At 41.3% G+C, this 23,954-nt stretch overlaps 1 protein-coding gene across 2 annotated transcripts in view; it reads left to right on the plus strand.

Annotated features, from left to right (window-relative positions):
* The window catches only part of Impg2 (interphotoreceptor matrix proteoglycan 2), a 62,069-nt gene continuing 38,115 nt past the window's right edge, over positions 1–23,954 (plus strand). For both annotated transcript variants that reach the window (XM_021209811.1, XM_021209812.1), the window contains exons 1-8: positions 1–296; positions 755–985; positions 8,909–9,075; positions 12,025–12,056; positions 12,151–12,174; positions 13,438–13,487; positions 14,774–14,841; positions 19,828–19,989. In XM_021209811.1, the coding sequence (XP_021065470.1) occupies positions 212–296; positions 755–985; positions 8,909–9,075; positions 12,025–12,056; positions 12,151–12,174; positions 13,438–13,487; positions 14,774–14,841; positions 19,828–19,989 (819 nt within the window). In that variant the 5' untranslated portion in view covers positions 1–211. The remainder of the gene's footprint in view (positions 297–754; positions 986–8,908; positions 9,076–12,024; positions 12,057–12,150; positions 12,175–13,437; positions 13,488–14,773; positions 14,842–19,827; positions 19,990–23,954) is intronic.

Here is a 23,954-nt window from a genome sequence, read left to right on the forward strand (position 1 = left end):
ATACTGTCCCTATTAAGTAAGAAAAGAAACCAGAGCTACTCAGAAAGGATGGCATTTTATTTCCGCTAACTGACAATGGTTTTAGAGTGGCTTCTCCCAGGCATAAACTTTTATCTGCAAGGACTTTTTTTGGGAAAAGTTTGTTAGAATTTTAAAACTCCGAATGCTCCCTTAAGGATTTTGTCACCTCTTTTCTTTGGTTTTGGCCCAAATGATTATGTTTCTCCCTTTGGGGAGGATTTCTCTGGGCATTTTGATACTTTTCCTGACAGGAGGAAACCTTGTATCAGTCTCAGGTAATTGAAAACTGATCTTTGTTCTTAGATTTCCAGGGACCTTAAGTATAGTCTTAAAATAGCCATATTTGATGTGGTTGCTGTTAGACAATATGACTATTACTCTTCATGATTGCTTTATTGAACAGCATTAGAATATCTCCTGTGATTTGGGTTTTTCCCTTCCTCATTAATAATTTCTGGTTCAAACCTTAAATCCTTGTGTTGAAATTTGGTGTCTGATTTTTAAAAACAATCTTGAATTAAAGGATTATTAGCCAAATAGGGGAAAGCTTGACTACTTCTTCCTTTGATATGCATGCGCACGTGAGTTTTGAGCCTTGTCTCTACATTTTCAGTGTGGTGCACACAAGAGTTTTCCTCTTTTTGCTGTCGCTTGTATGGCGTCTCCGCTTCCCTGGAAGCCCTGGCTGTGCTCCCAGTCTGTTTTCTGTACTAACAGAGCATCTTTTCTGCAGAAGAGAGACAAGAACCCATGCGTGCCGTCTCTGTCCTCTCACCTGAGAAGTCAGCAGACCTTTCCCTGCCTACCAGAAAGAGACAGCTTTGGGATGCCACGGACACTGGGAGGAGGTGGCTGCTTAGGCGGCGGCGGCGATCTATTCTGTTCCCAAATGGAGTCAAAATTTGCCCCAGTGAAACTGTAACAGAGGCTGTGACAAACCATGTGAAGTATTTTAAAGCCCGAGGTAAGCCGGCATTATGGTACTCAACCCATCACATTTGTGTGCACTTTTATATTAAAGATGTGATGATTTAGATAGAAATGAACCAAATAAGAGCGAGAAAGGGGCTTTGTCATATTAATAGAAATTAAGATACAGTCAATGAAAAGTGCCATGATATTCATGTGATGCTAGTAAGCTCAGTGTAGACACTGGTGATGAACTAATCAGGATGGTCCTATTACACATCCATCCATTTGGTCAACAGAGGCTCATTGAGCACTTACTATTTTCCCTGGCACTTGGTTGTATGGCTGCCTTTTTCGGCTGCTCCATCATTATCTGAATGTTCTGTTCCTTGCCATTGTCTTCTACCCTAAAGTTTTAAAAATAAGATCTTACTATCAGGAAACAAACACTTTATATATGTAGTGTTCTATCTTTCTGTAACATGGCAGGGTGTATTAATAGCTCTTTTACAGATGTTACAGCCTTGATTGTATTTGAGGACTATCAGACGGTGCACAGGAATGGGTTCTTTTTTTACTTTTAGAAGGGGGACCACAGACCTAGAATTTGTGTATAGGACTTTAGGTTGGAAGTGAAATTGCAAAGTGACTGAGGACATGAAAGACCTGCCAGTGGACAGTGATAGTGGGCAATCTAACAAGATGATTTACACTGCTTGGATTTTAACTTTAAGTGGCTCAGGACATCCGGCTGCCTCAGTTGTCCACTCCACAGGGAAGAGGAAGGGGCCAACCATTAAGGAATTTGCTTCTACTTTGCTTTGTTCTTTTTTTCTTTATAAATTCGAGAGATACTGCTCAAAAAGAAGCCAAAAAGAGGAAAAGGAAACATTTTTGAAATAATTAAAAAACAACAGGTGCTGCAAGTGGGTTATTGAAAAGGAGCCTTAAAATATGCATACAAGTAATAGAGTACATGCTAATACATAAGTACAGACCATACTTATGTATTTGGTAATATATACATATATATATATATATATATGAGTATATATATATATATATAGCAAGGAAGGGTAGGTGTTAGGGTTTTGAGGGAGGAAAGGGAAGAAGGGGGAAATGATAATTAAAAAAAAAGAGAAATAATTAAAAAATTAGCAAGCACGGGAACCTCAGAAAAGTAAATGGTTGACACACTCATTATAATATGGTTGTTATTATGTTCATGGTAGAAAATAATACTTCAACTGATATGCTTTTGAAAATTGGGGAAAGGTTGAGGGAAATGACTTGGTGGTTAAGAGCATAGACTGCCTTTCCAAAGGACCAGGTTTTGATTTCTAGCACTCATGTAGTGTCTCACAACCATCTGTAACTCCATTCCCAGGAGAACTGATGCCCCTTTTCTGGTTTCCATGGGCACCAGGCACACATGAGATGCACAAACATCCATGCTAGGATTTGATCTGTTTTGGGCCTGCACAGGTTTTATGCATGTTGTTATAACCACTGTGAGTTTGTATGTGCAGATTCCCTGCTGTGCCTAAAAGATAGTCTCCCTGTGTCATTTTATCACCTCTGGCTTTCTGTCCTCTCTTCTATAACGATCTCTAAGCATTGGGGCATCACAATACCTACGTTTCCTTCCAGCTAAGCATCACTATAGGCATTGCTGTTGCTCTCGGTTACTCTCTAGAACTTGATGGTAACACCTGTTACCGACCTGGGAGCTTCATCCCTTCCTGGCCAGATCACACAGTGCCGGATGGTGCTATGCGCACTATCAGAAGAAACAGGAATCTCCAATCTTAGTGGCCTCCATAGGACAGGCTTTCCTACGCTACCCTGTTGGGTGAACTCGGTACCCATAGAACTTTCTTTGTTTAACACCCTTGGAGGAGTGCCTCTGCTTGTCCAAGGAAGAGGCACTTGTCCCCTCCTCATCAATGCAGTTTAGCATGTTCAGGGACATCATGCAAACAATCCCTTTTCAGACATGATGCCTTCTGGGTCTGAGCACATCTGGTGACAGTGATGAGAACCAGTCTGTATGTTTTCACTGTTTCTCTGTTCCTGCTTTGAACTTTGAGCTATGTGGAATAACAGCTGCACAGAATGCTAGTGCAGGCACTTTGGATCAGCATCACCAGGAATCCTCTGGTTCTGCTGAATCTTGAATTTGACGTTAATTCCTTGGTAGTGGTCACTGGCTGGTTTCTATAAACCTTACATAGCTGTGAATGCTACAAACTACAAGTATTGGCCTGCCAATACATCGCTACGGGCGCAATAGTGGCGTGAACATCATGAGAATAACCAACCACTTTCCAGTGGAATTTAAATCCTGCTGCACAAGATGAAACCCATACCTGGCACATCATCAAGCCAAGAACCTGTGACCAGACAGGTCACAAGCCCCCAGGGAGACCCTACTACTGATATGCTAGTCAGTAGGCATAGTGTTAAACCAACTCCTGATAACTTATCTCCATATTCATAGATTAGTGCATCTCCCATCCTCCATCTGGAAAGCTTCTATTTACACATATTTACTTTATTAACACACAGAGACCCACAACTGACAAGAAACAGAGAATAAACAGAGACTACAGAATGCCAAGGGAATTTTTAATCAAGTAAAGACTCTTCAGATGGGAGAAAATCTTTGCTAGTTACGTATATAACAAAGGATGAAGATCTCAAATATACAAAAACATTAAAAAAGAGATCAAATAACCCAGCTAGGCTCTGTAGTACATGTCTTTAATCCCAGCAGTTGGGAAGCAGAGGCAAGGAAATCTCTGTAAATGAAATGAAATGAAACGAAGTACAACTTACCAGAACCGCCGGGATACAGCGAAGGTGGTTCTAAGTGGAGAGATACATATGTAGGAAGTATGCAGACAAGCCATCCCTGCCTATTGTGAAAATCAAGGTGACATTTTCCGGTGATCCCAGAGGGTATGGGAACTCAAAAGCTGAGTGTAGTTCTATCTGTTTAAAGCTCATGTTCAGAACTAATGTGGGATAGGATGAGGCCACCTATAACTCTGTCACGAGTAATAAATACGGCTGCCAGATTTAGTAAGTAAAAATGTAAGGCAGCCAGTTAAAACTCGAACTTCAGTTAAATAACAGATGATTTTTTTTTTTAGTGTCAGTAGGCCCCATATAATATTTGATATGTACAGTTGCTGGCTCCATGTCTTCAGGACAGATATTCAGACCTTTGTGCAAACACACACACACACACACACACACACACACACACACACACACACACACACAGGGTTTGAGTGTTTTGCTTCCATGCAATTATATGTACCATACGTGTGACTAACGTCTATGGAGGTCAAAGGAAGACATCAGAACCCTGGCACTGGAATTGCAAACAGTTGCGAGCCACTGTATAAGTGCTAAAAACCAAAACTGGGACTTTGTCCACTAAATACTCTTAATCGCTGACCCATTTCTCCAGCTCCCAGAAAATTATGCTATTTTATTTTTAAAAAGATATCTTTTTAATTGCAGGCTGACCTGAATTCATCCTGTACCTCAGGATGGCTTTGAACTTGGCGACAGTCCTCCTGTCTTCCTGTCCCAGGTGCTTAAATTACTGACATAACCCATTAAGCACAGCAGACTTCCATTTTGTTAGCATTGAAATGGGATTGATTTTACTAAAAACAGTATCTTTAAGGGTCTTAGTAAACACTAAGACTTGTAGGGCCATTGACAATCCTAAGAATCTGACAGCATTGTTGACTGAATAAGAGGAGCATATTGCTAATATTTTGTTTAGTGTATAGATCTTGTACACATCCTTTGTAATAAACTCAGATAAAGATACAATTTTCATGCGAAATGGAGAAACATGAGTCCTCGAGGTTTTTTTTCTTAGTATACAGTGTTTTGGCAATCCTAAGTTCCTCATAATAAAAATGAAATTTACAATCAGTTGTTAATATCTACAAAGATATCAATAATTATTTTGTTAGGATTACACTAAATATGCAGTCAGTTTGGAGACATTGTCTTAACAGTGTTAAATATTCTAATCCACAAATAGGAAGTTGTCCTATTTTTGTTTACAAATGTCCAATTTGTTTGTTTTGGTTTTCAAAGAAAAAAAATGTATACTTCCTGTTCTGGTTAATTTTTATCGACTGTACACAAACTAGAGTCACTCGGGAAGAAAGGAACTCAGTTGAGGCATCACCTCCGTTTGATTGGCCTGTGACATATTTTCTTGATTAATGATTGATTAATCAAGAGGAGGGGCTAGGCCTCTGTGGGCAGAGTCACCCCTAGGCAGGTGGTTATGGGTTGTGTAAGAACACAAGCTAAATCATGAAAGCAAACAAGCCAACCAGACTCATTCTTCCATGGTTCCTGCCTCTGTTCCTGCCCTGACATCCCTCAGTGATGAGTTGTGTTAGGGACAGTAAACCAACTAATCTCTCTCCTCCCCGAGTTGCTTTGGTCATGGTGTTTATGACAGCAATAGAGACCATGCTGGACACTTGTATTTATTCCGATTTATTTTACTTTTTTATACTTTTGGGTTTTGTTTTTTTGTTTTTTTGTTTTTTTGTTTTTTGTTTTTTTTTTGGTGAATGGGTTTATTTTATGTGTAGTTTTAGTTGTTCTGTGTTCAATATGTAGACAGACATACAACTGGTTTCATATATGTGTCTTGTATTCGGAAGCCTAGTTGTAACTGCTTATCAGTTCAGACTGGCTTAAAGTGGCTTTTGTACACAGCTCTAGCGTGCGGGTGAAGGAAGCTTTGCCTCTTTCCAGTTTAGATGGATGCTATTTCCTTTTTTGTTGTCCACAGCAGCTAACTCGCTTTCCTCATCAATTTTTCTTGGATTTTCGGAAGCGAGTGTGTCTTCATTTGTTGTGTGGTTCCAGGACCGTTCCCAGAGGTTGTAAACCATTGTCTTTAAAGTGACTTTGGCCTGCTTGAATGGAGAGTGGATTTGTGTAGTTTTATGGTTTCTGATGCTAGACACAAAATTCTGGGTATTGCATTTAATTAGATTAAATAGATTTAACTAGACATAAAATAGTAACTTAAAAGAACAAATCTCCCCTTGACCTAACTGTATGACCATGTCTTCCTTTCCTTTTATAACTTGGATTGGTTTCATTTTTAAGTTATTTTGAATAAATATGCACAGGCATTGAACATAAGTCTTTCATGTCTATGTTCATACCGCCATGCTGCCATCCGTGATGTGATGAAACTCTCTGGAATCTTGACCCTGTGTTAATCTTTCCTCCCTTAAGGGTACTGTGCTCCCAGGGATACAAAAGCAACAGAAAGATCATGCTTAGCAACCTTCCTGGTGATGGTTGGCTGATACATTTGATTAGTTTTTATTTTCACACAGCAAAGTCTTACAAATATCATTTAAAGTTTTAAAAAATTTATATGTTTGTGTGTGAATGTCATGCGTGTGGGTCCATGAGGTGACCAGAAGAGGGTGTTTGATCCTATAGAGCTGGAGTTTCAGGTAGTTGTGAGCTACCAGATGTGGGTTCTGGGAATACTACTCAGATATTCTACAAGAGTAGCAAGTGATCTTTTAAGAAAATGTTTGTTTCTTTTAATTCTCTATGTATTAGTGTTTTTATGCCTCTATGCACAAAGACCCCATGTGCCTACTACCTTCTGGAGAACAGAAGAGGGCATTGAGTTCCCTGGAACTGTGGGCACCATGTGGGTGCTGGGAACTGAACTACATTTCTCTGCAAGTTCATCGAGTGCTCTTAACTGTGGAGCTGTCTCCAGCTTCCAGAATATAACTTTTATGAATAGATTTAAATGTGTTTCTAAAATCAGTAGAATTTATTGTTAGAGCAGTTTTAGGTTCAGAGAAAAGCTAAGCAGGATGTCCATGAGGTTAGCACAAAGCTCCTTAAACTCCCTACTGTTAACATCATAGTAACACAGTGCATTTGCTACAATTGATATGCCAACATTGGTGTGTTATTAACAAACTCATAGTTTGCATTGGAGTTCCCTGTGTATTCATGGCGTGTTGTGCTTTGGTGAATGTATAATGACATTTACCAACTATTATAGCATCATTCAGAACAACCTATTCATCCCCCACCTTCCCCAAACCCTGACAAACATCATTTTGGAGTCCCCATACTTTCTCTTTTCCAGATTTGTATTGGAATCATACAGATAGGCTTGGTTGATTTGGCAATAGGCTTATAAGTTGGAACTACACAGTTTTAACACATTGAAAGCTCATTTTGAGATAATAATTGAATGATATCCCAATGTGTGGGTTTACCAGAGTTCATTTTCCATTTATTTTTTTAAAGATGATCTTCATTACCTCTAGGCTTTGGCAAGTATAAACCATTTCAAACACTTTTGCGCAAGCTCTTATGTAATGGTAACTCTTTGCTTTGCTTGTGTAGATGCCATGGAGCGCAACTGAGCTGAATTTGTTTTCTTTTTCTGTATAAAAATGAATGACATTATCTTCTGTTTCAGGCATGAGCTGTAGTTGATGGAGAGCGACAACTAAACTCTCCCTGGTTTCCAAAGTGCCCTCAACTTAGAAGCCTTGAGGGGTTCCAAATGCTCCTTGTTCAATTCAATGTCTGATAAGTTTGTCAAAGAGTAGATCCCATTCCTTTGCATTTCTGCATTTCACTCTAGGCACTTTTAAAATGTCATTCTCTCATTTTATTTATTTTCTTTCTCTTTATTTTTCTTTTTGTTGGGACAGGGTTTCTCTGGCCATCTTGAAACAAGTGTTGCGATTAAAGATGTGAGTCAGCACTGCCTGGCTCTTTTTAATTTTTTAAAAAAGCTTTTACTTGTTCTTTGAAAGCTTCATAAAATATACTTTGACCGTATTGTTCTTCCTCCTCAACTACTCCCAGATCCTCCCCCTTTTTCCTACATACCCAATTCAAATTCTCTCTTCTTAATGATTAAAAAAAAAAAAAAAAACCTCAAGTTCACTATACCCGGGCGTGAGGTCTGTTCTGGAATGTGGCACCAGATGTCACTCTATCGAAGAAAACTCTCACAGCAGCCACTGAATGCCAGTGACTCTTCAGTAGACATGAAGGTTTGTGCAGACCTTCCCTCTTCCACGCTGGGGTTTTGTGTGGCTCGAGCCTGTGCAGGTCTTATGCATGCTGTTATAGGCTTTCTTTTCATATGTGCATCTGTCCTGTTGTGTCTGGAAAGCAGTTTCTGTGAAGTCATCCACCTCTCCTGGCTCTTATGTTTTTTTCTGTCCCCTGGTCTGCACAGATCCCTAATGCCTTGAGAGAAGGAATGTGATGTAGACATTGCATTTAGAGTTGAGTGTTCTGATGTCCCTTATTCTCTGCATGTTGGCCAGTTGTGGGTCTCTGTATTCATTACTATCTATTGCAAGAAGGAGAAGGAGGAAGAGGAGGAGGAGGAGGAGGAACAGCAGGTCCTCTGATGAGGGCCGAACTATGTGTGTAACGTTAAGTCATAAGTCATTAGGAATTATTTTACTACTGGGTCCAAAAGTGTCATTATCTTTTGAAAAGGTGAGAAGTTGTCTTTTGAAGTTATAACTTCAGTAAAAAAAAGAAAATCAAAGAAACTTAAAATTACAGTGCCTGTTAATAAAACAGATCAACACAATATATTCAATGTAAGTTACATTTTCATGAAATAAGAACATGGATTTTTATTTTCTAAATCAGCAGGGAAAGAATTCATTAAGAGGTGAGTTATTCTCCTGTATAAAAGAAGTGTTGGGGAGTGCAATGTCTTTTTCAGAATGGAAAAGTTTGAACAGGGCGTTTTCTAACTGACTATTATTCTCATGACCCTGCAGAAAGGATAGTGTGGTCAAAGTGTCTCAGAAGAGTTAGAGTGCATTGCCCCATGATCACCATGGGAACATGTTAGGTAAAGAGCATCTTCTCGTTGCCTAAACGCATTCTCTTTACTTGTCAGTGTGCCAGGAAGCCATCTGGGAAGCCTTCAGGACATTTTGGGATCGACTTCCTGGGCGTGATGAATATCATCACTGGATGAACTTATGTGAGGATGGAGTCACAAGTGTATTTGAAATGGCTGCCCATTTTAGTCAGTCTGTGGAACATAGGAACTTAATCATGAAGGTAAGTGTTACCTGGAGCCTTGCTGTAGGTGTGATTGTGCACAGCTAAAGGCTATAGGCTAAAGGCTAAAGGAGGCAAAGGTTAGGATTCTGAGTGAGCTGCCCTGTGGAATAGCTTAGTTTTCTATCCCTAGCTCTGGCCTTTGATAATGAACACTGCTAATCCAAAACAGTGTCAGCCCTGTTTATGCATTGTAAATGTACATGCAGAAATGTAAAGATAAGGATTCTGTGTGAGTTGAACATTCTTGCCAAATTCATTCATAAATTCATTCAGAATGGATCCCAGACATTTTAAGGAAGTTAGAGGATATAGTCCATTCAGCACATTTAGTGAAGTGTAATTGTGCTTTAAATTAGATTTGTTTTTATTTATCAGTGTGTGTGTGTGTGTGTGTGTGTGCACGCGCATGCACATGTGTGCCCGCAGCATATATGTGGCTGGCAGAGTACAACTTCTTGGGAGTCAGTTTTCTCCTTTCACCTGTTTTTGAGGCAAGGTCTCTTTTAATTTTTCTTTTGCAAAAACCATGTGAACTTCTGGATGATTCTCCTGTTTGTCTCCTCCCATCCTGCCTTAGGAATGTGGGGGGTTAGAGATGCATATTGCTGTATGTGGCTTTTTAAACCTGAGTTCTGTGTTAGCCAGGGTTCTCTAGAGGAACAGAACTGCTAGAATGGGCCTATCTATGTATTAAAAGAGGATTTATTAGAGTGGCTTAGAGACTGTGGCCTGGCTAGTCCCACAGTGGTTGTCTCTCATCAGAAAGTCTAAGAATGTCATAGTTGTTCAGTGCATAAGACTGGATGCCTCAGCTCGTCTCTGTGTGGGAATCTCAGAGAAGTGGTTTCTAAATGCAGTGAAAACAGGGCTTCAGCAGCCAGATAGATGCATTTGCCAGCAAGAGTGAGGGCAAACAAGCAAGAGGCATGTCCTTTTATATGGGCTGCAACCAGTGGGCGTGGCCTAGATTTAGGGTGGATTTTCTGACCTCATACGATCTGGATTTAAGGTTGATCTTCCCACCTGAAGTTTTCTAATCAAGAAAAACCACAGATAGGTGTGCCCTGCTGCTTCGGTTTTAGTTAATTCCAGACATAACCAAGATGACAGCCAGGATCCGCCCTCACTGACCTGCAGACTTTTTATGTGTATAACATGAACTCGCCTCATTATCATGAGATGTCACAGTTGAAGTCCACTTGAGTTCGAGTCAAGACACTGCCTCAGCCTTTCTCTGTCACACTTTTCCCTGCTCCATTTTAGCAACTATGATAATAAGCACTATATAATCTATGCTCACCATATCTTGTATCTAATAAATAGCAACCTTACAAGGTGTTCTCTATTTTGAAAATAAAGACAATAAATTGCTTATCCTCCCAGGCAATAGTGGCGCACACCTTTAATCCCAGCACTTACTTGGGAGGCAGAGGAAGGTGGATTTCTGAGTTCGAGGCCAGCCCGGTCTACAGAGTGAGTTCCAGGACAGCCAATGCTGTCAAAAAAAACCAAGAAAAAAATTTGCTTATTCTAAAATCAATTGTGCTGGATCTTAAAAATCCATAACCAGTTCTCTTTTTCCAAAATTTATTCTTGGCTACAGATATTGCTCAGCAGTACAGAGCTTAGCAGCATGTTCAAGGCCCCCTGATCAGCAGCCCCGCAAAAACAAAGCTCTGGGAGAGCGTTTTCCTCCTGTGTTTGGGGCTTCCGTTTCCAGTTCATTTCCATTTCCATTTTCATTGAGTTTTTAAAAATTTCAATGAAGAAAAAGAATCGTGTATGCACATTTATATCAGCACTGTGTATTTCAAGTTGTGTTCAGAATATTGGTTCAACTATTAAAGAAAAACATACATACGGGAGTTATTAATAGTCTTGTGATGTTACCTTTAATGCGTTTCTTACAAGTGGGACTTTAGTTTTAACTTGAAAGTCCAGGAAGTAAGCTTCAGTGATCATTTAGAACGAAACCAGTGGTGCGTTGTCTGGCTCGAGTCTGAAGTGTGAGATGTGATTTGGGTGAGAAGGGGAGGATCCGCGGGCAGGCGGAGGGAGCACCAAGAGCTGTGTTTGGGGAGAATGATTTGGGCCAGTGCTCTGGAGGGACAGGAGAAGGGAAGAGTGATAAGAGGCTTGGATTTGGCTCTGTGGATGACGGGAAGTGTTTCAGGGTTACAAGGGGATTAGACAAAGGAGCTGGCTTAAAAGCTTGGGATTAAAATTTCACATTTATTTATTTATTTATTTATTTATTTATTTTTTATTGTGACGGTGAGAACAAGAGTGAGAGAGAGAAAGAGATGGCACTTTTGAGGAGGGCAGAGAAGGGTGAACTCACTTTTGAATTTTAAACTGCTTATGGGAAATGTGAATTGTTCAATATTTTGGTATGAAGTGGAAGAGGGTGGACCGGGTTTTAATTATAGAAATATTCACCAGCTTTGCATCAGTAACTGAAAGTATTAAGATGTCAGATTATTTTGGGAGAGACCGTGGAATTAAAAGAGTAGCAAACTATTTAACGATAAATTATGTAATGATATCTCAGAGTGATTTAGATAATTTTCTTTCCCTTCAGCAGATGAGAAAACTGATCCCTGGCATCAGAAAGAATGTATACTTTGTGCTTATAACTAGGGAAGAGAAATGGAGACTTGAAAGAAGACCTTCTGAGTCCACCTTAGTGTTTGTGTATCTCTTTGTTATTTGAAATAAGAGTGCATAGCAACACCAGGCACATAAGAAGACACAGAATGCTTCTGTGCATGAACAGTTGTAGGACAAACTTGGCATCGCTAATATCTGCTTTCATTAATTGCTCATCCTTAGAGATCAGAGGCGTGGCTTCTACCATGTTAGGGTGTCAGTGACCCCTGTGGAGTAAGTGTATTCGCTGTGTAATCCCTGTTATTAACTCAGGTTTCGTGTCTTTGCTCTCCCTAGAAACTGATGTACACAAGGGACGCTGAGAACAGGTACAGCTTTCCTCCCAATTCAGTACAGCAGCATTAGACACGCCATGCAGCCTTCCAGCACTCACCCTAGTGTCCCTTTTCTATTTCCTTCCAGCTCCTGCAAGGATCAGGCCTGTGGGTAAGTTCAAAATGCCGGTCCCCTTGAGGCCATCTCTGTCCCCAGAACCACCAGGGCCACTGTGTTAATTCACTGTCTGACCTTACCAGGAGGCTGTCTTGCTCCTCTCTTGAATAATTCAAAGGATGTCTGCCTTACTGAGGATGCTCTACTGTCACTGAGGTTAAAGGCTAACGATAAACTGAGAGGGTTTACCTTAGAGGGGGTCAGTTTGTTAAACGAGGGGTGATTGTTTGGATGGCTTTTTTGACTTTATGATTATGCTCCTTAGTAAACTGCCAGTCTGCATCTTGGCCACCCACTAGGCACAGGATGGTTTCTGGCTTCTAATCAGTAGTAACATAAAGCAGATTGCAAAGCATGAGGAATAGTGACTGAAGTTTGAATTTTATCCATCCTCAGAATATCCGTAGTACACATAGGATGTAGGGGATTACATAAGGTATCACAAGTAGATTCAAACATTAACTAAGCAAGCCAGTATCCAGACATCCACCTTCCATGACAGTGAAGACGTAGTTGGAGTGTACACACAGGAGCTTTTGGATAGAACGCGAGTGGATAGAAAGACAGTGGAACTCTATGGGTTTGGTCATTCGTATGTCTCATGATGCCACGGACACAGATTACTGTCTCGACTTTATAATTATGGCCTTGAAGCAAGAATAGTACATCCTCTATCACCTCCTTTCCTTCTTATAACACACTATATCACAATATATGTTCAATGCTTCTGTACTAGCAATACGTTCTAGAAGATTAAGGGGGTGACAGAGGTAAAGTAGGCAGATAAAGTAGTTTTCACATAATGGTTTGAACTGAAGAGACAAAAATGGGTGAAGAGCCATAAGTAGGAAGGTTCTTCATATAGGGTGGATATGTTGATGAGCCATCAATAAATATAAAATAAGTAAATTATGGAGTCATAAGTTTTTTGACTTTACAGTTTGGCATTTTTGGCCTGGAAACCTTTATTTAGTGGTCCAAACCCAAGTTCTAAAGTTTATAATACTTATTTGCCCAGGTTTCTGGATTTTTTTAAAAAAGATTTTATTTATTTTATGCATGTGAATACACTGTAGCTGTCTTCAGACACACCGGAAGAGGACATCAGATCCCATTATAGTTGGCTGTGAGCCACCATATGGGTGCTGGGAATTGAACTCAGGACCTCTGGAGGAGCAGTCAGTGCTCTTAACCACTGAGCCATCTCTCCAGCCCTCTGATTTTTTTAATAGCTGCATTTTCTTTTCCTGCTCCTAGGCCTGAGTTGTCCTTTCCAGTTCCTATTGGCGAGACCTCAACGTTGACGGGTAAGCTTTTTTCCTTTATTCACTTAATTTTTCTTAGCCACTGAAGATTTCCAAGCAAGTATAAATTCTCAGCTCATATTTTCAAAATATAATTTTTTCTATTTATATTTTTCTGTTTATGAAACAGAACAATTATTTTTTACTTGTTTATGATATTGTTTTGTGAGTACTTTAAAATCCAGAACACAGCTTAAAACCTAAGCGTGGCAAAATGAATTACTTTAAGACAGACGCTTAATCTGAGGTAGAACCTTTGGTTTGTCACTTTGTTGCTTGCAGTCTGGACTTTCCCAGGATCAGGTGATGTGTCACGGGGTGGGGAATGTGTTCCTTTGAGTTCCGTATTGGTTTTAAGTTTAAAAGATTTTAATTTTTAAAAATTTAATATATTGCCCCCCTCTCTGTATGTGTGTGTGTGCGCGCATGCATGTGTGCATGGCTATATGCCATGTGTATGTGTGTGCTTGGGGAGGCCAGAAGAGGGTATCACACCAAAGACAGTGTCAGATCCCCTGGAGTAGGAGTTACAGGCTGTCTGGCATGGGTACTAGGAACCTAACTAGGTTCCTCTGGAAGAGCAGGAAGTATTCTTAACTGTTGATCCATTTCTACGTCCCAAGTGCTGTGTTTCATGTCAATTAGTCAACCTCATTATCCTCCTGTCTCTTCCCTTATCCCTTTCTTTTTCCATTCCTCTCTTCTTTCCTTCTGCTAGAGATTGAACCCCAAAGCATCTTTTATGCTAGGGATGTTCTCTACCAAGGGTTACACCCAAGTCACTAATATATTTAATAAAAAGTATAAACTTCTTTATGTTAGAAATTTTGAGCATATACAAAATAGAAAAGGTTGGAGTGGCCTCATTTCAATGACTGTTAAATAATGGCCAACCTACTATTGCACAGGACTAGTATAGTTGGGCACTTCAGTGTCTGTTCACTTTATTTGGTATCTCCCTAGGAATAGAAAGTTCCTTTTTGTATCCTAGCATCTACATTAGACCCTGGCACACTCAAAAAAAAAAAAAAAAAAAAAACCNCCAAAAAACCAAAAAAAACCAACCAACCACCACCACCACCAACAACAACAAAGCAACTTGTTCAGTTACTGAGACTCCAGGAAGCCTCTACAAATGTCTTTAGAGTTTTTAACTAAAAAAAAAAAATGTTCAAAATAAAAAAAGCAAAGGACTTGTAAGGATGGCTTTTGAAGTAAGTCTTTAGGTCCTGACATGCATTCTGACTTACTCAAGGACTAATGTCACGTGTGTTTTGTATTCTGCTTAGATGCTGTCTCCAGTGCTTCATATCCAGGGTTGGCTTCAGAGAGCAGCGCAGCGCCACCGCAGGAGAGTGTAAGTCCAGTTCTGTTCTCTTGCTTTCTAACATGGAGCACGGGAGTTAGACATTCCATTTCTAGACGGTATAGGACTTCACATGGTACACTGCTCTGAACATACTACGAATTCTAAATCCAGTGCATTCAGAAATCTGATATCCTTTGGAAGAGCTGAATGGGTCTGTCATATTGGTCATTTTTTTTTTTTTTTTTTTGATAGAGGATTTCTAGAAAAGTCTCATGCTGATAAATTCGTGACCTTCTAACCCACAGTACACTGGGCCTTAACTTCTTTAGAGAGAAAGGAAATGGATTCTGTGCAGTTTAAAATGTAAAAAGCCATCATACCTTTTAAGCACCCAATTATTAACAGGAACTTGTCTACTAAATGGTAGTAAATTCTACAGATGAGGGTCCACTACAAAATATTTCAGGGGAAGTACAGAATTGTACCCCGCCCAGGCAGATGGAAGCATTTTCTGAAACGTTATGTTAAATTATGGGCTGGGAGGTGGTACAGTGAAGGGAACACTAGAGCTACAGAAGCAAGAAATGGGGTTCAAATTATAGCACCCACATAGAAAGCCAGATAAGCAACGCAGACCACCTGAATGACTCACTCTAATCTTGGCAAGGCTGCCTCTATTGTTGTGTCTGTTTTGAGAACCCCAGAAGATCACCAAGGAACTGATTCCCATGCAATCACACTAGGGTCTTTGCTCAAGCTCACAGCCTGGGGCACACCATAGTCACTGATAGAGCAGGATGAGAGGGTGAAGCCCTAAGCCAAGTTTCAAGCAAACATTTATAGAGGCAAGCATACAAGCAAGGGGGGTGGTTCTAGCTTGGCACACAACTAATTAGGGGGGGTTATTATGGACTTTGTTGTCCTTTAAAATGATTGGCTGGTGCTGGGAGCCAAACCATAAACTTCCATAAGTCAATTTCTTTAGGTACAGCTGTAATGTATGCTTTCCTCCTGATTGGTGGTTGTCAGGGAGTGACCTGGAGTCTGGGGCTAGGTGCGCCAGGAATCTGCCTGCCTTTGTAAGCATTAAACAAACAAACAAAAATTTAGCTATCTGGGATCCTGCCCTGTAATCACCACTCCCTAAATCTCTTTATCTTCTTCCTTAGTTTCTTTCAGACAAGCTGGCTCATAGTGCAGCTGCCTCTGTTCTTTAGATCTTTGAAGCTCCTTATACAATCCATATTGCATCCTTATATTTTGCAAAGTTGAGAAATTATCTATTTTTTTTAGATTTATTTATTTATTTACTTATGTGAGTACACTGTAGCTGTCTTCAGACACTCCAGAAGGGGGTGTCAGATCTTGTTACAGGTGGTTGTGAGCCACCATGTGGTTGCTGGGATTTGAATTCAGGACCTTTGGAAGAGCAGTCGGGTGCTCTTACCCGCTGAGCCATCTCACCAGCCCCGAGAAATTATCTATTTTTGAACTCAAGTTTTCAGCATTCTTTCCTATAGCCTTAGGGTTGTCCTAAAGATCAGTGTTCTACCATTTTACTGAGACCTTAGACACAGCCTTGCTGCCCAGGGATGGTAGGAATGGTAATTTCAGAGTGGGGTCCCATGGGGTCCCACCCAGCTGTCTTATTGTCTGTGTTTGTGCTTGCTGTCTCTTTCTAAGAATCAAGGTGCTGGGGTAATGGGATGCTGATTCATAGGATAATCAAAAGGGAACCTGGGGTAATGACTGAATTGATGTGTAAATAAAAGACTGGGCTTTGGTCTTCAAGAGAGCTATCCAGAGAGTTTTTAGATAGCAAAAGAAAGCTATCACACACACACACACACACACACAGAGAGAGAGAGAGAGAGAGAGAGAGAGACAGAGAGAGAGAGAGACAGAGAGAGAGAGAGACAGAGAGAGAGACAGAGAGAGACAGAGAGAGACAGAGAGACAGAGAGTGCAATCTGGAAAGCTGTCTCGAGCAGAACATAAACCGCCAGCTTGAACCCACAATTTGGCTTCAAGTCATTTGTTTTGCCACTCTCAAACATCCCTTCTCTTAAAACTCTCCCAAGCTGAGGCTGGTCCTTGGTAATAACTAATGTGAAGTTAGGGGGCAGAATTCCATTTTGCCTCCCTCCCTTCCTAGTCACTTAATAAGAATGGTAATGTGTGTATGTGTATTTATATGTGTGTGTTTTATGTTCATGAATGTGAAGGTGCCTGTGGAGCCAGACAAGGCATCTGGTCCCTGGAAGTGGACTTAGAAATGGTGTGAGCTCACCATGAGTGCTGGGAACCAGTCTCTGCAAGAGAAATGCTCTTAATTGCTGATCCATCTCTCTGGCCCCAAGATGAAGTGTAATAAACAAAAAGGCAGTCTTGCATAAAATTCCATGTAACTAACAGTTTTTGTTGGTAGAAGTGTTATTATTACCGAGCAGTGTAATGCTCTTATTGGAAAAATACCCAATTTAATAAATGGTAATTTAATATTAGATATCATTAATAAAAATGTAGAATCTACTTTAAGTAGGGGATAGTCCTACCATATCTTAAGTACAACTCATGTATGGGGACCATGCTCTAAGGTAAAAATCTAGATCATTGTGTCAGGAGGAGAGGAGCCAGCGAAAGATCAGAGGGAACTTGGTAGCTTCCTGGCATCAGTAAAAAGTCACACTTGTGAGCCAGAGCACACTTGTATCAAAACTGGGCCAGTTTGGGTTTTATGATAAGACTTTCCCAACTGTGATGGCGTTTTGGAAGCATAGGAGCCTGCTTTCAAGAGCAAGTCTGTGTCTTATGACAGCTCTTTCATTTGAGGTGGGCAGCCTTTTGTCAGGGATATTGGAGAGACAATTTTAGCACCAGAAGAATGGGGAGCGGGTAGTCTTCAGGCTTATTTCCTGTTCTGAAACTTTGTAGGTTTCTGTTGTACGAGCCATAGCTGATACGATGAGAAGGAAAGGCACCCATGTTCTATTCTTCATTCTGCTGTTGGCCCTCTCAGCACCTTCAGGCAGGTCATGCCTCCTTCCCATGTTTCTATATGTACAGTGGAGGCACTTGGCTTAAGTGTGCTCATTTACATGTGATGCACACAGCAACCATTACTGTTGTGTTCCTTCACTCCTTCTAGATTTATTAAGTGAGCTTCTGAAAGAAACTATTATTACACTCTTATTTATTCAGTCTTTTATTCATATGAGTGGATTTATGGACATTTTGTTATTTGGATTATAACCTAATATTAATTTTGCTGTCCAAGTTATGTCAGATTTGGCCACTAGAAGACCTGGAATTTTTTTTCTTTTTTAATCTTTTTAGACAGCATTTGGGCTTTCACTCTATAGATCATACAGTCTTGGAATTCACTATGTAGCTCAGGCTGAACTCTTGAACTCTTGGTTATTCTCCAATGACTCCAGCAGTGTGTGTGTGTGTGTGTGTGTGTGTGTGTGTGTGTGTGTGTGTGTGTGCATTTATGTGTGTATATGTGTGGTGCATGTGAGTGTGTATGTGAGTGTGTGTATATGTGTGTATGTGTGTGTGTGTGTGTGTATTTGTGTGTGTGTGTAGCTTCTGGGATTAAATGGAAGGCCTTGAACATACTAGTCAAATTCTCTATAGCTAGGGTTCAGGTTTTAATGTTATAATAGAGTACAACAAAAAATTGTTGTGGTTTTGACCAATGGCAGCTACTAATCAGGAAAAGACCCTTTAAAAGCTGGTGTATCTGGTCATTACAGAATAGTCCCAAGTTATCTGAAAAGATTATTTCTTTATTCCTTCTTCCTGAGTATATATTTGTGTGGGCAGATTTTTTTTAATGTTATGTCCATTAAAATAACATATTGTGATAAACTGAATACAGAAATAAACATGAGAATTCAGCCCTCTTGTATGAAGCCAGACAGTCTGTTCAAGAATTTGTAAAACTATAAACAATGTCACTCTTCCCACTATTTCAGCTTCACAGCATCTGTTGTTGACTTTTGTATGAAATGTGCTTAGTCCGTTATATTTTCTTCTTATTTTTGAGACAGGGTATCACTGTGTAGCTTTGCCTCGCTTGGAGCTCACTATGTAGACCAGGCTTAGCCAGACTTTCATTGGCTGTGAAGAGACATCATGACCATGACAACTTTTTAAAAAGAAACAGTTTAATTGGGGCTGCCTTAAAAGTACAGAGGTTTAGTCCGTTATCATCATGGAGTGAAACATGATGGCATGCATGCAGACGTGGTGCTGGAAAGGTAGCTAAGAGTTCAGTATATGGATCCACAAGAAGGAGAGAGAGAGAGAGAGAGAGAGAGAGAGACAGACAGACAGACAGACAGACAGACAGACAGACAGACATTGGTCCTGGCTCTGATTCTGAAATCTCAAAGCCCACCTACAGTGACACACTTCCCCTAACAAGACCATATCTACTCCAACAAGGCCATACCCTATGAACCAATTCGGGGGTGGGGGGGTGGGGGGGCTCATTGTCATTTAAACTACCACACAGGCTGTCCTTGAACTCACAGAGATCTGCTTACCTCTGCCTTTTAGTGCCGGAACTAAAGGCATACACCACCACACTATGCTCTTATTTTTAAATGGATTAGTATATATTTTTCAAATTAATCTTCTGAAAATTTTGTTGGTAAACGTTTTATATACTTCAAAAACTCTTTTTGAGTTACTGAATTATTTTCAAGAGTCTAAAGGGATTCTTGGACCAAAATGTTTGAGAACCACCTCTCTAAGCCATGTTTTCATTATTTCAACTTTTTTTTTTTTTTAAACTCACCTTGATAGTTTTCTATGGAGAGGTTTTTGCTCTTTCTTGTCAATGTGTACTGAAAGAATAAGTGCAGGTCTACAGTAATTATTTTATTCATTTATAGCCTACAGTTTATTGTATAATTAAATACCACATAAAAAGTCATCCTTAGATAAGAGACTTTGAGGGGAGTCAGTAAATATTTATCAACTGAATGAATAAGTACTGGTATTTATTACTTTTTCTCAATTCAGATCAGCAATGAAATTGAGAATGTGACAGAGGAGCCCACACAACCAGCTGCTGAACAGATAGCGGAATTCAGCATCCAACTATTGGGAAAGCAATACAGTGAAGACCTGCGGGATCCCTCCAGCGCCCTCTACCGGCTGCTCGTGGAAGAGTTTATTTCAGAGGTGAGTGACTTATTATTATTACTATTTTTAAAGCTTTTAGAGAGAGCTTTAATTTCTTTCTGACATGTGCATTGTAGGAAACCAGAATCACCTGTGAGTGGTTCATTTGATTGGATGACATGGTTGTTTTGGGGGCATTAACTCTCTCACAACAACAACAGTGGTTATGGGTAAGTTCAAGTTGCCCGTCTACTTACCAGCTTCTTATGGTTGAAGCTTAGCCATTTCATCAGAAAATTTTGTGAAAAGTTCGGAGACACAAACTCTCTTTTAGAAACAAAATTTTTCTACCCACTAAAAAATAAGTGTTCTCACCACAGTCAAAGAAAAGTGAATTCTATACTTAATTTCAGCTTGATGATGTTAGGAGTAATGAATGTCTCTGAACAGTTATGGACTGCATATATATATATTTTTTTTTTGAGACAGAGTTTCTCCGTGTAGCCCTGGCTATCCTAGAACATCCTAGAACTCACTGTAGATGAGGCTTGTAGGGTGTAATTATTGAAAAACAATCCACACTAAAGCCAGCAATGTGGTCTCCCCTCCTTAGGGGAAAATTCTGCTACAGAGGCTGGCTTTGAACTCAGAGATCTGCCTGCCTCTGTCTCCTGACTGCTGAGATGAAAGGCCTGTGCCACTGCCACCTGACTCAGCTCTTAGTTTGGACACGTTTAAGTAGGTCACTCACAGGTAATGTGTATGCGAAGTTAAGAACCACTAGAGGAATGTGGAAATAAATCCCTTTGTCTCTGTCCTCTGGTGAGAGGTTTAAAAAACACTCCCCCTCCCCTGCCAGGGGCTGGAGAGATGGCTCAGAGGTTAAGAGCACTGACTGTTCTTCCAGAGACCCTGGGTTCAATTCCCAGCAACCACATGGTGGCTCACAGCCATCTGTAATGGGACCTGATGCCCTCTTCTAGTGTGTCTGAAGACAGCTATAGTGTACTCATATACATAAAATAAATACATCTTTCAAAAAAGAAGAGGTTTTCCTAAATGACCATGTGTTAAACCATGCTGTTACTTACCTTCTGGCAGGATTCTGGATTGGGTTTGATGCAGAATCCTTCCACTGTCCATCATCCATACCTGGTACCCTTCTTGTGAGCCTTTGTTCTTCTGTAGTATGGTGCTGAATGCCATCTACTCTTGTATGTGGCAACTGGGCACACCGTTTCTTCCTGTTTAATTTCTTTTCAATCCCTTCTTGATTGACTTCTCCTTGACCAAGTTTGTTAATTCCATTACCTCGGCTTAATTTCCTTCCCTGTCATTGTGTCCAGATGGGAAACGAAAAAATACGCGCCTGTCAGCCAAATAGCATCGTCACGACCATCAGACATGGGGGGCAGTGTAGGCCAGACAATTCGTTTTCCTAACTGTGCGGCCAAGTTGCAGGGCTGTATGGTATGTGGAAGAAATGTCAGCCAGGCCAGTGGCCACCTGGCATCAGAGACTGTCTTGAATTGGCCGTCTGGCTTTCCTGCCTGGATTGGGGAACTTTTAATAAGCTTCAGCATTTCAGTAAACAGCTGCAGGAGTGGCTGGCGGTTTAGAAGAAACCTGATAAACTCCCTGAAAGGAGTCCCCTCAGTAATGACGTTAGGAGATCCGCGGCCACCAAGAGGTGGTCCGAGGGTGAGGAATGGTCTGGGCAACCATGAGTCACCCCTTCTCCTTTCCTGGCACTGCCTGTACCATCATCACCTTCTGACCCCGAGTGACATGTGACCTAATAACTATTTCTTTACATGGAAGGCTCTCCTCTTCCCACGCTCTTCCCCTTCCCTCCTGTGTATGTGTGTGTGTGTGTGTGTGTGTGTGTGTGTGCGTGTGCGTGTGCGTGTGCGTGTGCGTGTGCAGGAGCATGTGCTTGTTTATGTGTGTTTGTGTATGTGTGTGTTTGGAATGTCCTGAAGGAAACTGCCATTCTACCTTCTGCAGATGACACCGGCCCCCTTCAATGCTCTCCTTCAATGGCACAGGCACAGAGGTGGCTCCCTTGTGTTACCTCTTAAATAATACTGGGAGACAGGGAAGTGAAAGCCTGCTTGAAAGGGAGGAGGCTCAGACACCATAACTCTTTTTAAATTATTATTTATTATTAATTTATTTATTCATTTTCTATCCCAATATCAGTCCCGCTCTGGTCCTAGTTTCTCCCTCTTGCAGCTTCTCCCCCACTCTCTCCTCCCCTTCTTCTCTGAGTCACTGTAGCCCATCAGTCATTGCACTTCTCTCACTGAGGCCAGATAAGGTGGGCCAGGTAGGGGACCGAAATCCACAGGCAGGCAACAAGTTCAGGGACAGCACTCCCATCTGCTCCAGTTGTTGGGGGACCTGCATGAAGACCAAGTTGTACATATGCTACATACGTGCAGGGGGGGGGCAGGGACAGTTTGTGCTCACTCTTTTGTTCAGTCTCTGAGAGCCCCCAAGGGTCCAGGTCCGTTGACTCTGTTGGTCTTCCTGTGGAGTCCCTGTTCTCTTTGGGTTCCTCAATCCTTCCCCAACCTTTCCCCAAGACCCCCTGAGCTCCATCTTATGTCTGGCTGTGGGTCCCTGCATCTGTTTCCATTGGCTGCTAGATGAAGCCTCTCAGAGGACAGTTATGCTAGGCTCCTGTTTGCAAGCATAGCAGAGTATCCTTAATAGTGTCAGGGATTGGTGCTTGCCCATGGGGGTGGGTCTTAATTTGGGGTAGTTATTAGTTGGCCATTTCCTTCATCTCTGCTCTGTTTTTGTCCCTGCACATCTTGTAGGCAGGGTATATTTTAGGTAAAAGGTTTTGTGGGTGGGTTGGTGTCCTTATCCCTCCACTGGGGGTCCTGCCTGGCTACAGGCAGCGGCCACTTCAGGATCCATAGCCCCCACTAAGCATCCTGCCCCCTTCCCATCTTAGGTCTCCGGAATGTCCTAGAGATGCACCCCCCTACGCCCCGCTGATTTCTGTTCTCTCCTCCGTCCTCCCTATACCTGATCCCCTCTCCTCATTCCCTCTACTACCCAATTCCCTATCTCCCTCCACCTCTGAAATCTTTTATTTCCCCTTCTGAGAAAGATTTAACCAGCCTCCTTTGGACCGTCCTTGTTATTTGGCTTCTTTGGGTCTGTGGTTTGTAGCATGGTTCTCCTGTACTTTATTGTGGCTAATATCCACTGGTCAGTGAGTACAAACCATGTGTGTCCTTACCCTACTCATGATGATATTTTCTACCATAAATCTTTTTTTTTATGAGGTTACTAGAGAGAGCACGGTAAACCAGAGGCCAAATCAAGTATGACAGAAAGGGCTCAAGATAGTATAAATGTGGGGGGAGCTGAGGAAGGCAGGCACGGTACAGGGAAGGCAGCTTCTGTACTGTGCTTCTACATGCTGCGGTCAACTGTCGGCTTGTAGGGATGCAGATAAATATCTTTACCTTTTAGGTGGGGCTCGAGAGGCAGGAACCTGTTCATGGTTATTTCAGCCTCTAAGTGAGCAGAATGTAAAATCAGGTCTCCTTCTGACTTTGTGTGTGTGTGTGTGTGTGTGTGTGTGTGTGTGTGTGTGTGTGTGTGTGTGCATGTGTGTGGTGTATATGTGTGATTCAACCCGGATGTGAGGTCAGAGGACAACTTTCATTTTGGTTCTTGCTTTATACCTTGGTTGAGACAGAGTCTCTGTTGCTTGTTGATTTGTGTCTCAGGCTGTCTGACCTGCTAGCTCCCAGGCATTCTCCTGCTTCAGCCTCCTACTTGGACCACTGAGATGACAGATGCTTTTTAGGGCATCAGGCTTCTGGGGATCTGAATCCAGGTCCTCACTCTTGCGTGACAAACATTTTATCCAGTGAGCCATCTCTCTCTCATCTATCCATTTGCCTTTCCAAGTGGTCCTTCCTTTGTCCCTTACAGAGACTCCTTCAGAGACTATAGTGAGTGTCTCAGTTTCAAATGTATCATGAGACAGGAGTAACAGG

This window comes from Mus pahari, chromosome 12 (assembly GCF_900095145.1).
Source record: "Mus pahari chromosome 12, PAHARI_EIJ_v1.1, whole genome shotgun sequence".
Classification (NCBI taxonomy): domain Eukaryota; kingdom Metazoa; phylum Chordata; class Mammalia; order Rodentia; family Muridae; genus Mus; species Mus pahari.